Consider the following 15,482-nt stretch of genomic DNA (forward strand, 5'->3'; position numbering starts at 1 on the left):
ACCAACGATCAGCTGGTAACTAACGTACCTTAGTTACCAGCGCGCTGATGCAGGGAGCTGGTAACTAAGGTATACATCGGGTTTCTAAGTGACGCACGTCCCTTAGATACTCGATGTGTACCTTAGTTACCAGCTCCCTGCATCAGCGCGCTGGTAACTAAAGTACACAGCGACACTGCGCGCTCGGTGTCACTGGTGCTGATCGCTGGTGAAGCTGTCTGTTTGACAGCTCACCAGCGATCATGTAACAACTCACCAGCGATCCTGACACGTTGATATCATTGTTGGGATTGCTGGTGAGTCGCTATGTGTGACAGTACCTTAAGATGTTAATCCTTGGGGGGAGGTGATCCTGATGAGACTCATATATCTGAGACTCATGCAGACTGTACTGTGCTGTCAGGGCAAGAAATGGAGTGTGACTCCAGTGTCGAGAAATGTGATAGCACAGAGGATAATGATGAGGTGTTAGATCCCAGTTAGCGTGAACAGCTGAGTAGGTCATCTGAGGAAGAAAACTAGGAGGTTATGTTAGTAACATAGTAACATAGTTATTAAGGTTGAAGGGAGACTTTAAGTCCATCTAGTTCAACCCATATCCTATCCTAACTTGCCCTAACATGTTGTGCTGTCCGTTGCAGACATGTAGTGATGCAGCCACGATGAGCGATGCATCCTCAGCCAGAATTGTGCATCTGACCAGCAGTGCCCGCGGGTCTGCAGCTCGCAGGGGTGGCAAGGGTTTCCTAGCCTGGGCCTTTTTTTGACACTGCAAAGGATGAGCCAACTCACGCATTCTGCCAACTTTGCAAAAAAAACTGAGTCGAGGTAAAAAGTACAATAATTTGACTACTACATGTATGAACCTTCACATGAGCAATCAACATGCTTTGCTGTGGGAATCCCACTGCACAAAAATTTGGACCAGCGGACCTCTACAACCATCAGCTGCCCCATCAATCTCATCTGCTTCTTCTTCCTCCTCCTCTGTTACCGTGCCACCTATTGAGACATAGGTCTTTGACCGCAGAACCTTGGGTTCTTTACCCGATCGAGTCACACTGACTGAGAGGATGCCTTCAGCTGTAAAGGAAGCAGACATGCCTGCTGTTTTTGACCGATTTCAGAAAATTATCACACCACAAGTTTCTCAATCCATAGTAACATCTCCACCTGCACCTCTCTCACGGTCCAGCAGTTTTTCCGGTTCACTGTACTCTTCCCTAAAACAACACTGCAGCCAGCCCATGGTTCTGCAGTTGTGGTCACGGAAAAGATTGTTTCCTCCTACGCATGACAAATCTAAGAGGTTGAACTTCACCATTTCCAATTTGTGGGCCATGAAATTGCTGCCTTTCTGCCTGGTGGATACCAACGGTTTCGAAAGCTGATGGCCGTCGCAATCCCCATGTACCAATAACCCAGTCGCCATTATTTTTCTAAGAAAGTTGTGCCTGCGCTACACCAGCAGGTTGCAGACAACATCACCTGTTCCTTAACTAAATCTCTTTCTGCCAGGGTGCATTTCACCACAGACACTTGGATGAGTAAGCATGGCCAAGGGTGTTACATCTCGCTGACTGGGCACTGGGTGACGCTGGTGGCTGTGGGTACAGGCGCTGCTCCACAAGTCTTGGAATCCACAAGGCTTGCAGGACAAACCTCTACATTTAACACTACCTCCACTTCTTCTGTCTCCTCTATCTCCTCTAGGGCCTCCACCTGCACCCTCAACATCTGCCTTCACATTCCAACAGTGCATAGCGAACCTCAACCACTTCCGTACTGCACAGCAAGGGCTCACCGCAATCAGGCAGTGTTAAAATTAATATGCCTTGGAGAACACAGTCATACAGCTGAAGAGTTGTGGACAGCTCTCCAGGCTGAATTTAATCAGTGCCTGTCTCCACTGAACCTGCATCCAGGGAAGGCCGTGTCCGATAATGAAGCGAACCTGGTGGCGGTCCTATGGCGAGGCAAGCTCACACACATGCCTTTCATTGCTCACATCCTCAACCTGGTGGTACAGTGCTTTCTCAGCCACTATCCTGGTCTGGGTGACCTCCTCCAGAAAGCACATAAGCTGTGTGCTCATTTCCGCCATTCCCACCCCTCTGCTCATCGACTTGCATCGATCCAGAGGTCTTTGTCCTTGCCAGTTAACAGGTTGATATATAATGTGCTGACACTGTGGAATTCCACTCTGCAAATGTTGCAGTGACTGTGGCAGCAGCAACGAGCCCTGATGCAGTATGTCATGCCGTATAGCCTGGGCCAACACAGTATGGACGTGGCGCATATCACGTTTACAGAATGGGAACAGATTAAGGACCTCTGCACCCTTCTGCACAGTTTTGAAATGGCTACTAAGATGGTTAGCGCTGATGTCACTTCCCCGATGAAGCTGCACCCAGCAGCGATATGCGTGGGGCTCCCCACACCTCATATGCCCCAGGATCACCTTTTCTTGACAACCTGACCCCCGACATTCCAATTTGGACTACTCTTTATGGTGACCATTTCTTTACTTTCTTCTATATACTGTGGCATTTATCTCCATTTTATTTCTTGCCCTCAATATTCTATTTGGGTCTAGATCTCCTAACCATCCTCATATTGGATGGTTCCCTGCTCCCTCCTATATCAGGGCTATTTACAGGGCTCCTCAGATCTTATGGGGTCTTCCGGAGTGAGTGTCGGCATGATATCTATCTATAAATATAAATATTTTGAATAAATAGCTACATTTCTCTGGGGACACCCAGATTCGAGGTTGTTGGGTCATGCTCTATGTATTATTATGTACATTTTGGTGAATTTTGCGTAATTTTCCATAAGTGGTCTTTGCCTATCAGCATTTATTATTAGATCTGTTTGGGACATTTGGGGGTGTGCCTTCCTTTTTAAATGTTTTTATTTTGTTTGGTCACATACTTTATTGCCTTGGGTGTGCGCTTTATATGCTGGGCCCTTTTTTTCTCTTTTTTTTCTTCTTTTGTTGATGACACAGTCATCAGCACCACTATTTTGGTCATCTATATGCTGGAGCAAACTTTGAACAGCCTGTGGAAGGAGATGGTGGTCACAGAAGAAGATGAGGAAGCAGAGGAAGCTGCGGAAAGGATAACATTGCATCTAAGTTCAATACTGTCATCTCACAGGCAGGTGCAAAGGGAGGGTGGATTACTGCGCTCGAGGAGGGCTGGTGATAACATAAAAACTGTTATCGAAGGTGCAAGATCTAAGGAACAAATGGAGGAGGAAGAGGTGATGGGCGAGCAACTGTCAGATGAAGAGAATAATCTTTCCCTCTCTGTTGTTTGTGGTTAGCGGGAGGGGACAAGGAAATGAGCATCCTTGTTACCCAGCCACCAACACAGCATGGGCTCGCACCTCATAGTAGAGCCTGACATATGAGTGACTTCTTGCTGCACTATCTGCAACATGATCCCCGTATAGTTATGATTAGGAATAATGCTGACTACTGAGTTGCCACTTTATTAGATCCACGTTATGAAACCAAATTTTGCCAGATGATTCCCGCCTCAGAATGGGACCCGTGAATGTTGGAGTATCAAAAAATGATTTATACAACCTTAAGAGAGCTTTTCTCCAAGTCAGCAGTGAAGCAAACAGTTCGCATCACAGCAGTAGAATTCAAACTTCCAGCCTGTCAATTCATCAATGCCAAAACATTAGCAGCAGCAGCAGTGCTGGAAGTGGAAGAAGCAATTTCTGTGAGTCATTTGACACTTTTTAAACCAACTTGTGCACCGGCACAACAGAGTCCAAGTCTTACATGTGGTGAATAAATGGAGAGAATCATGCAGGAGTATCTAGAACTAAATATCAATACCATCAGGGAGGGTTTGGACCCTTTCACCTTTTGGTCTTTCTAAACGGAGGAGTGGCCTGAGTTCCCCTCACATGCCTTGGAGGTTTTATCGTGCCTGGCAGCCAGCATTCTCTCAGAATGTGTCTTCAGCGCTGCTGGTGGTGTCCTGATGAACAAGCTCATCCGGCTGTCCCCTGAAAGTGTAGACAACCTAATTTTCATTAAGATGAACAAGTCATGGATCTCCAAGGACTTTTGCACCCCAACCGCAGACTGTGCAGACTAGGTGATGTTGCATTGTCTAGTGTGTTGCATTAATGTCGCGTTACTGCACTCTGTGATATCTTTACTGTCACTTCTGTGGCTGCTGCTGATGATGTTAACACAAATTTGTGAAAATGTAAACCTGCATGGTTGGTCTACATCTGCTGGGTTAGCTGTAGTGGAAGTCGTTGCGGTAACAATTATATTATTTCTATTCTTGTTACAGTTATTCCACTTCAGTGGTGTCAGACCCTCATTATTTAAAATGTGAAAACTCCTGGTAGGGGGTCCATCTGCTGGATTGGGTGTAGTGGAAGAACTGTCAGTCCCTATTATACTATTATACTATTTCTACTGTGGTGAAATTGATGCCACTTCTGTTGTGTAAGGCCCCCATTTCTTTAAATGTGAACACTCCTTGTATGGTGTCCATGTGCTGGATTGGTTGTAGTGAAAGACCTGTTGTCCCTATTATACTATTTCTACTGTGGTGAAATTGATGCCACTTTGCAAATAATTTTTGGAAATGGAAACACTGATGGGTGGGTGTCAATCTGTTGGATTGGGTATAGTGGAAGACCTGTCGGTACCTATTATACTATTTCTACTGTGGTGAAATTGATGCCCGTTCTGTGGTGTAAGGCCCTCATTTCTTTCAATGTGAACACTTCTTGTTGGGTGTCCATCTGCTGCATTGGGAGTAGTGGAAGAAATGTCGGTCCCTATTATACTATTTCTACTGTGGTGAAATTGACGCCACTTTTGTGGTGTATGCCAATAATTTTTGGAAATGAGAACACTCCTGGTTGGGTTTCCTTCAAGCATGTTGCCTGTAGCAGTAGGTCTCTGAGACCGTCAGGCCTCCTCTGCCTTGGACTCCACTACCCGTATTACTATCCATAAATTTTTCTGACAATAGTGGTCTACAAAACTGATATTTGTGCCACCTAAGTGTGGCTCAGCATGAAAGCAGTTACAGGTGTTGTATGTGGTATCACGGCTCCCAGCAAAGGGGGCCTACACTGATCCCTCGCACATCTCGTCTTGCTGTGACGTTCAATTGAAAACTGTAAATGCTGTCACAGACCCCGATACCCCATGTCTGGCTGATTGCTGCAGTTCCATGCTGCAATTTGTACTGTGGGTGAATTGAGGCCACTTTCATGGTGTATGTCTCTCATTTGATGCGTTTTGACAGCATTTGGGGACATTCTAGAATGTTGTGCATGCGTTTGCTTTTACCTCCCATTGAGGTGAATGGCGTTCAGTTATGTTCGGTGAATATTGGTGGCTTGTTTTGTTCAAGACTATTGCACTTGTTTGTTATTATGTAAACCCCTTCTCACATGTAAAGTGCTATGGAATAAAGGCCGCTATAATGATAGTTTATTCTATTTATCTATTTAAGCTCCATAATTAGACAACCAATTGTATCTTATTGTATTGCCCCTTAAAATCACTGCTTTATTTTCTTTCTTCTTACTTAACTTTGGCACAACTTTTTGTCACTCTGTGATGATACTTCTGCAGTATATTGGCATTCTGTGACCTACTTATTTGGCACTGTGTTCCCACCCTGGAGACCATGCTCTATTTACATATTTTGACACCATGTTAAGGTATTATTTGACAGCAGAGACAGAAAAAGACAATGTAATGAAAGGTTTCTTGATATAAATATGAGAACAGTTAGCATTAGGTTGTAAAAAATATTTTACAATGTAGCAAATAAGATTCTGTTTTGATATTTTTCCTGACAAGGTGCAGGAAAAAAGTACATAGCTCTCGATGGAATAACCACTTGCACACTGGTACCTGAAAAGACAAATGTTTGATGGAGAGAAAATAGACCATTGTCAAGCTTTCTTTCATTCTACTCTGACATCTGTCTCTGTTAGGTTTTCATTGCACAGGCACTATGTTCAGAGAGATAAATTAGCTTTATGAGAATATCCATCTTGTGTTTATTCCCCTGTCAAAACAGAACGAAGCAATGGCAGAAAAAGACCATGTGCCTTGAACCTTATACATATATACACACTTTCTATTGTGAATATAGATCCCATTATAGACAGCAGGGAATAGATATCATAAATAAAAAAATGCCTGTATATGCAATTAACTTTCGCATCTGCTTGTTATAACATGAACCCTATATATATATGCTATAGTTTGCATTATTAACAATCTAGAATATTGCATAAATTATATTAAATTCTACCTATACTGTATACCAGAAGTCAGTTTTATTTGGTATTATGCCTATTATGCCACTAAGTGTCTAGCTACTATAATTATGTGCCTGGTGAAAATTTGGTAACAAAAATGTGTTTATTGGTGGCTGCTGTGGAGCACATGTAGAGTGTGGTTGTTCTCTTTTCCTATTGATTGGTGAAAACTTGTACAAGACCTCCCTTTCTAATGTAATCTATTATTGTTAATAAAGAAGGGTAAGAGAATTGGCCCAAAGGTCAAAAAAGAGTGTGAAGGATGAACAAATATCACACATTTCTGCCTTGGACCAAAAACCACAATACTATAATGAGGGGCCACTTTTTCATCTTGGCTAAGGGGCTCCTTCTCCCCTATGTACTGAGTATTTATAAATGCAGTTTTAAAAAGTTTTGCAAAGTATATTAATGCTCTATAAAAAAAATGTTCTACTGATCATAAAAATGTGTCCAAACTTACCTTTTGTTGAACTTGGCTATGGATTAAAAATTTTCACTACATATGAAAAATATTGAAATAGTCTAAAAAAACTTTTGAAAGGCTGCAATTCATATCACAACCACAGTGTCCACACATACACATGTAACATAGACATATCATAAGAGAGTATTGTGAAAATATTTTGTTATATGTTTAGCAAAGAAAATGTGAGGAAGGACTTATCTTAATTTTTTTATGCTTTTGTTCATGCAGCATTTCATATTTTCTTTTTTAATATCTAAGAATATATTATTATTGTTATCATTATCATTATTATTAATATTATTATCTGCAAAATAGTCTTTGTTGAGTCAGCTAGAATAAAAATAAATGTGTTTCTTTTTAAGGCAAAGACAGGATGTTGTTTGCTGCAAGATGGTAGTCAAGAGCCTTTCAAAGTTCGACTCCACTTAGTCAAAGACATATTGATGATTCAAGAACAGGATGTTATTTGTGTGTCTGGTGAACCTTTCTACTCTGGAGTAAGTAAATAACTGAAAATCATAAAAAGATTACATTCAATTATATGTTCATTATTGCTTTTTACAAATATTACTGATTTAATTGAATATAGTTTTAATCTGTATAGCATCTTAACACTAGAGATCAGTGGATTAGACAAAATTTGAATTCACCTGCTTGCCTGATTTTACCAAGAAATTCCATTGGCAGAGAAGTTATTGTTCGCTATTTTAGTGTACTTTATTATGCCTGGAGAATAATAAATGTAAGATGAAAACATACTTACATATTCACCCTCCGCTCACCGCTCTGGCTGCTCCTTGCCTACTTTTCATCTACAACCTAATGTTCACTCTAGGCTAGAGCGTCTAGCTGTGAGGAGGCCCCAAAACATATGCAGTGAACTCAAGTACCTGCTCGTGGCCAGAGCACTGAGTCAGAGATGTAACACAATCAAGGACTAGACAGTGGGCAGCAAGCAGTGAAGAGGGCCGAAGAGGTTTGTGGCTAGCAAATGGTCAAAAAGAAAAAATATATATACTTCACCATTCACCTCTCTTGCCATCATTACTTTTATCAATTGCTCCCTCTTTCTGCCATCTATGCTGCTACCTGCTTGTTGTTCAGTCCTCCGTGCTTCTATCACATTGCATCTCCAGCCTGGTGTTCACTCTAAGCTAAAGTTTATGCACACGCAGTGACCTTCAAGGTCTACTTGCGACTGAAAGCCCTGTTTTAGAGTGAACACTAGGCAGTAGATCCAAGACAATGGAGGCACAGAGTGCAGGAAACCAGGAAGGGAATAGCGGAGACAGCTTTAAGTCATGACCCTGTGTTCATGCTAGGCCAGGACTTCTAGGCATGAGTAGGCTTCAAACCATGCATAGTGAACTCCGTAGAATGCCAAAAGACTCAGCCTAGAATGAACACCATGCCAGAGATGCAACACAATGGAAGTCTGGAGGATTATATAGCAGGAGGGAACAGGGGAGGTGGCAAGAGAGTTAAGCTGCTGTGAAAAAGTTAAAAAGAAAAAACATATCTCTCTGCTCACCTTTCCAGCCATCCCTACTGCTCCCTGTCCACTGTCCAGTCCTTCGATTATGTGCTGCATATTATCTCTGGCCCAATGTTTACTGTAGGCAGAGTCTTTTACATATTCATTGACCTTATGGGCCTGAGGTCAGAAATCATGGCCTTGTTTTCTCACAGCCACAAGCAGGCTTCAGAGCATGCACAGGGAATTTCAGGCCTAGAGTGAACACTCGGCCAGAGATATGACAAGACTGAAGCACATAGAATGGGACAGAAGGCAGGGAGCAATTGCGGTTTCTAGAAAGGTAAACTTCTTTTAACCTTTTGCTGGCTCTCAACTGTTCAGAAAGATGTCAGATACAGCTTAGCCCCATTTTCCAAATTTTATGCAGAGTGAATTACAAAGAAAATCTAAATACTCCACAATGAACATTTTTGCAAAATTCAAGTAGAATTCAATTTGAGTCTAAGACATTTGCCCATCTCTAGTAAGCACTAATCTTTTATGGCTAGATACATCTACATTTCAATGATTTATAGATTGCTATACTTTTTGAAAAAGTTGTGTTGTGATATTTTACTTTAAATCAATGCAATACTACACTAGATGAAAAAAATTGTACTTCTTAAAAAAAAAAAACAATTTATGGCATAACATTGCATCTCTTTTTATTTTAGTACACATTTAGTAGGAAATGTCTCCCGAGGAACTGTATTTTGTGAATTGCAATGAAAGTGGTAGTATATAACTCATGATTATTGCATTTTTTAGCTGGGAATCTATCTTCAATATAATTTTGGCTTCATGACAGAGTGCGTCTATTGATCCTCTCAGAGACCTCTCAGAATGTGCATTTTTGGGCCACATATTACACACTTGAAATACTGCAACCATTTAAATCCTCTCTGTTGAGGAATAAGCAGAAAGCTAGATAGATAAAGATTGAGAAAGGCACATTAACTGTACTTTTTATTATAACTTGCTAGATAATAAAGTTCTGCATTCACAGTGACATAGGACTGATTTAAACAAGCAGTCTCTGCATTATGAAAGGGAAGAAGAAAGGAAATGGAAATGTAATGAGATCTAGTAGGCTGGCAGAAACAGTGACCATGACCGGATTGCAGCTTCACTCTACCTGTAACATGGCAGGAGGTTGCAGGCACGAGATTTATCACAGGGATATGGGCAAGACATGGGACTTCATTTTGCTATAACTGTCTAAAACGCTCTGTATACAGGCTATATATGTCTAAATGCTCCGTATGCTATAAATCTAGTATGGAGATTTCACACTATGTTCATGACATGTTAAATTTCCCTTTATCATCTGAGCTTATGTAGGTGGCACTGTATATAAATTTTACACTAGTGTAGGTCCATGCTGCCCCTCCTTACTTTATGTAATTACACCCTAGCCTTTGTTTACTTGAGTCTTCACCTATAATCTTTTAAAATCCTATGTATATAATTTGTAGCAATTTTTCAATAAGATATCAGTTATTTTTGTATGATGGGTCCATGACTCCATGCTTTTATTGGATCTACTGTATATGTCTTATTGGAGTTTTCCACTATAGTAATGGGCCCCATATATGCACGTGACCACAGTTTTTTAATTTTGCGTTGCTATATTAGTTTGGATGATATTGATTCAACATGGAAGATTCAGTAAGCTGACAATCTCATGTAATTTATAAAGAAATTTTTCTATTTTTTTTGGAAGCTAAAAGGAAGCTAAGCAAACAGAACAGGACACATATTATTGGAACAAAAAGTATATCATTAAGTAAAATCATTTCCAGGAATAAGTAATAATAGTAGTAGTAGTGATGAGAGATTGCCCACATGCAACCAATAGGGACCCTCCTTAACCTGGTACACTTGAAATAAGCAGGTGACTGTGCAAATAGTTTGTAGGGGTAGCATGTATCTAAGCTGTATCTGTTACAGTGACAAACAGGAGAGCCAAGGGCCCACCAGTGAAATTGATTCTTGGGCGCACTACTCAAGTATATGGAATCTTACCTGAACTTTGCTCACAATTGTGCCTATGCTTCTGGTAAATAATAGATAGATTGTTAAATGAATGATGAGATGCTGCCCTCATCTGTACCTGTTTAATTATGTATACTATAGCAAACATTGCTCATGCAGGAGTTTGGTGGGCTCTCTGGGAGATTCACCTGCTGTCCTGTGGACCATTCCAACACTGGATGTGGCTGTTTGTGGCCAAGCCGTTTCTGGAAGACATGTAGCTGATAAATTTATTATGGGATACAGTGTTTTTTAAAGATAAAAAGGGGTATGCCAGCTCACCAATGATTATGGTCCTGTAAACCACAATTCGACCTTTAGTCTGGCAAACAGGAAGCACATTAAGGTTGTATTCCAGCTCCTGGTAAAGAAAGATATCTTCTTTATTCCATAAAAAATGTAAAACTTACATCCTAGGCAAATTAATAGAGAGTGACGCGTTTCAAACACACTCTAACGTTCTTTGTCAAAGTTTATTCCGGTGAATAGCTATGCTAATTACGCAAATTGTCTCTTCAGAGAGGAAGAGGACTAGAACTCTAGTGCCACCTATTGGAAGTAACAATCCTAAAAGTCAATGTTGACCCTTTAATGAGCCTTGTTACATGACTTAGGATAAAATCCAAGCCAGAATCTCAATTTGCAGACACTGTGTTTCGGGGTACTTTCCCTCGTCAGTGCAAAGTGTGAGATCTTTTTTAAATTTACCGCAATGAAACAAAGAGTGCAAAATTTAAAGGGGTCTGAATAATTTCTGTACCCACTGTACTGTGGACATACTACATTATTTCATGTACATTCACTGGCAGAAAATTCAGTAAAGCTGTCTTTCACTGCACAAGGTTGCATTCTCACTTGTCAATAGAAAAAAATGATTTATATGATACACATTTTGACTTGCAATAGATAAATCTTCAAACTTGAGAAGATTGTTTCATATGTTGGCATTTACTTTGAAGATTAATCAATAGGAAGTATGGACCATGCAGCCTTAGGCTCAGTCTGTATTGTACTTACAGTGGATCCTATTATAAAAGTGATATCTAGCCATATTATAGAATGCAGACTTTTTACTCAGTCCTAAATTATATATAGCATATATATATATATATATATATATATATATATACACAGTATATATTAAACAAAAAAATTAACTTTTCTGACCTTCATTTCCATTATCTTCTTGATAAATATCTAGTGTGCTGTCAGAGTCTGTAACAAAAGGAAAGTCTATGTAAGTTCAATGTAATGCTCATCAAGAATTAATGAACTATTTAGTATTTGCTGCTGGGTGTGATAGGCAAGCATACAAAAATCAATGATTTGCAGCTCCCAAGTCTTAAAATCCCATTAGGATTATACAAACGACTGTAATGGTGTAACATAAATATTTTCTAAAATAGTATCGAGGGAGTAGATCTACATGGATTACAGACAAGTAGCTTGTATTTTAGTTTACCGTATGTTCCATATTTTAGATGTAACGTGTTTTAAGTAGGTAATTTGAAGTATCTGGATGAAAGTGATTGTTGGGGAATTATAGGTTGATAAGGGGTCCCCAGTTCTGGATTGTCAACTCTAGTCAGCTCTACTAATCTTAATAGAAAATGGATACTAAGAATGTCTTTCTCACAACGACCACTTTACATGTAGAGATAATTGAACTATACAATGCTTGAAGTGCTATTCCTAATCAGGACAGAATAAATCCGTAGCCAAGTCCCTAGGTTTCCAGGTGGTTTGGGTTCCTTCAAACATGACTAGATTATATTGCTCATGGAGATGTTGTAAAAGAAGTTGCAACATGATGGCAAAATCCTGACGCTTGGAAGGGTTCCTACTGTAGGTTTAACCTAGTCAGCTTTATGAATGATACAACCCTGCTCCTAACATTGCTTTTGCAGTAGAGCATAACTCCAAAGCCTGATGACTTCTTGGTCAATTGTTGGTTAGGCTTGTGAGCTCTTTATTCTGGTCAATAAGACAGTCTTGACAGCATCTGCAACATGTAAAGTGCTGGGACAAGCATGATTCCTATGATCTCCAATGTAATATACCAGGTTCTGCTGTTCATCAGCAGTTGGGTTGGGGGACATAAGCTTCCCTTTAGAAAAGTTGGTGGGCAACTTTACATGAGCAAAACCCATTCTACAGTTATCAATGTGGCTGATGAGAGTTGTTCAGGTTTAGAGCGAATACCCTTGACAAAAATACTTGGAGGAACTGTGCATACAAAGCACTGTTCCAAGGACACAGTAATAGCCTTTCTCCAGGTACCAAGCTTTAACCCCTTCACGACCAATGACGCCACATAGGTGTCATGAAAACTGGTGCCAATCTGACCAGTGACGCCTATGTGGCGTCATGACTTTAAAGCCCCCCTGCGGGTCGGGTGACCTAGGTCACTGAAAGGTCACCCGACTCGCACATACAGGGGGCTTTGTTCTTCACCATATGGGGCATGGCTTCACCCCCACATGACTACGATCGCTCTGACTGGCTGTTAAAAGTGAAACAGCCCCCATATATGGGGCACCAGAGTACTCAGGACAAACTGTACAACAACTTTTGGGGTCCAATTTATCCTGATACCCTTGTGAAAATAAAAAATTGCTGGCTGAAAATCATTTTTTTGAGGGAAAAAAATTATTTTTTATTTTCACGGCTCTGCGTTATAAACTTCTGTGACGCGCTTGGGGGTTCAAGGTGCTCACCACACATCCAGATAAGTTCCTTGGGGGGTCTAGTTTCCAAAATCGGGTCACTTGTGGGGGGGTTCCACAGCTTAGGTACATCAGGGGCTCTGCAAATGTTACATTATGCCTGCAGACCATTCCTTCAAAGTCAGCATTTCATAATGTCAATACTTCCCTTCCGAGCCCCGACGTGTACCCAAATAGTGGTCCCCACCCACATATGGAGTACCAGCGTGCTCAGGACAAACTGGACAACAACATTTGGGGTCTAATTTATCCTGGTACCCTTGTGAAAATAAAAAATTGCGCACTAAAAAATAATTTTTTGAGGAAAAAAAATATTTTTTATTTTCACGGCTCTGCGTTATAAACTTTTGTGAAGCACTTGGGGGTTCAAAGTGCTCATTATGCATCTAGATAAGTTCCTTAGGGGGTCTAGTTTCCAAAATGGGGTCATTTGTGAGGGAGCTCCAATGTTTAGGCACACAGGGGCTCTCCAAACAAGACATGGTGTCTGCTAATGATTAGAAGTAATTTGCATTTCAAAAAGTCAAATGGCGCTCCTTCCCTTCTGAGCCCTGCCGTGTGCCTAAACAGTGGTTCCCCCCAAATATGGGGTACCAGCGTACTCAGGACAAACTGGACAACAACTTTTGTGGTCCAATTTCTCATGTTAGCTTTGTGAAATTAAAAATAGTGTGCTAAAAATCATTTTTGAGAAAAAAAAATATTTTTTATTTTCACTGCTCTGTGTTATAAACTTTTGTGAAGCACTTGGGGGTTCAAAGTGCTCAGTACACATCTAGATAAGTTCTTTAGGGGGTCTAGTTTCCAAAATGGGGTCACTTGTGGGGGAGCTCCAATGTTTAGGTGCACAGGGGCTCTCCAAACGCGACATGGTGTTCGATAACGATTGGAGCTAATTTTCCATTCAAAAAGTCAAATGGTGCTCCTTCCCTTCCAGACCCTGCCGTTTGCTCAAACAGTGGTTTATGACCACATATGAGGTATCGGTACTTTTTTTTTTACAGATCAATTTGTGAAGTACCTGGGGGTTCAAAGTGATCACTATGCATCTAGATAAGTTCCTTGGGGGGTCTAGTTTCCAAAATGGGGTCACTTGTGGAGGAGCTCCAATGTTTATGCGCACAGGGGCTCTCCAAATGCGACATGGCAACTGTTAAATATTCCAGCATATTTTCCATTTAAAAAGTCAAATGGCGCTCCTTCCCATCTGAGCCCTGCCGTGCGCCCAAACAGTGGTTTATGACCACATATGAGGTATCGGTGTACTCAGGAGAAATTGCCCAACAAATTTTATGATCCATTTTATCCTGCTGCCCATGTGAAAATGAAAAAAATAATGCTAAAAAAAATTTTTGTTGGAAAATTTAAAATGTCCATTTTTTCTTTCCACGTTTCTTTAGTTCCGGTGAAACACCTGAAGGGTTAATAATCTTCTTGAATGTAGTTTTAAGTAGCTTGAGGGGTGAAGTTTTTAGAATGGTGTCACTTTTGGGTATTTTCTGCCATATAGACCCCTCAAAGTGACTTCAAATGTGAGGTGGTCCCTAAAAAAAATGGTTTTGTAAATTTTATTGTAAAAATGAGAAATCGCTGGTCAACTTTTAACCCTTATAACTTCCTAACAAAAAAACATTTTGTTTCCAAAATTGTGCTGATGTAAAGTAGACATGTGGGAAATGTTATTTAGTAACTATTTTCTGTCACATAACTCTCTGGTTTAACAGAATAAAAATTAAAAATTTGAAAATTGCGAAATTTTCTAAATTTCCGCCAAATTTCTGATTTCTTCACAAATAAACGCAAAAATTATCGACCTAAATTAAACCACTAACATGAAGCCCAATATGTCACAAAAAACAATCTCAGAATCGCTAGGATCCGTTGAAGCGTTCCTGAGTTATTACCTCATAAAGGGACACTGGTCAGAATTACAAAAAATGGCCTGGTCATTAAGGTCAAAATAGGCTTGGTCATGAAGGGGTTAAGCAATGCATTGTAAAAAATAAAATATTGTTAGAGCAGCACAAATTAAAATCAGAAATATTTGGTAAGTTGGAAAACGCTTCAAAGTAACTTTCAGCATATAAAAAATAATGAAAAATCTTCTTCCTGGATATACCAATCTAACTAACTACCCTTTAAATACATCCTCATGTTTTTGTCAAAAGGAGTAAAAAGTGCCAATTCAGAACTTTTAACTAGAGTTGAGCGATACCAGCCGATACTTGAAAATATCGGATCGGAATGGATCGGCCGATCTTAAAAAAAAGTATCGGTATCGCCGATTCCGATACCGGGAACCAATGCAAGTCAATGGGGCCAAAATATCGGAATTAAAAAAAAACCTTTCTTTCCTTGTAGGTTAATTCTACATGAAGAAAAACAACTAAGAATAATGTAGAATGTATTG

At 40.3% G+C, this 15,482-nt stretch overlaps 1 protein-coding gene across 2 annotated transcripts in view; it reads left to right on the forward strand.

Annotated features, from left to right (window-relative positions):
- Positions 1 to 15,482, forward strand: part of SNTG1 (syntrophin gamma 1) — a 957,068-nt gene that overhangs the window by 598,931 nt on the left and 342,655 nt on the right. For both annotated transcript variants that reach the window (XM_073583787.1, XM_073583788.1), the window contains one exon: positions 7,159 to 7,293. In XM_073583787.1, the coding sequence (XP_073439888.1) occupies positions 7,159 to 7,293 (135 nt within the window). The remainder of the gene's footprint in view (positions 1 to 7,158; positions 7,294 to 15,482) is intronic.

The sequence above is a fragment of the Dendrobates tinctorius genome, unplaced genomic scaffold (genome assembly GCF_039654945.1).
Source record: "Dendrobates tinctorius isolate UK_male_01 unplaced genomic scaffold, ASM3965494v1 ptg000081l, whole genome shotgun sequence".
Lineage (NCBI taxonomy): Eukaryota > Metazoa > Chordata > Amphibia > Anura > Dendrobatidae > Dendrobates > Dendrobates tinctorius.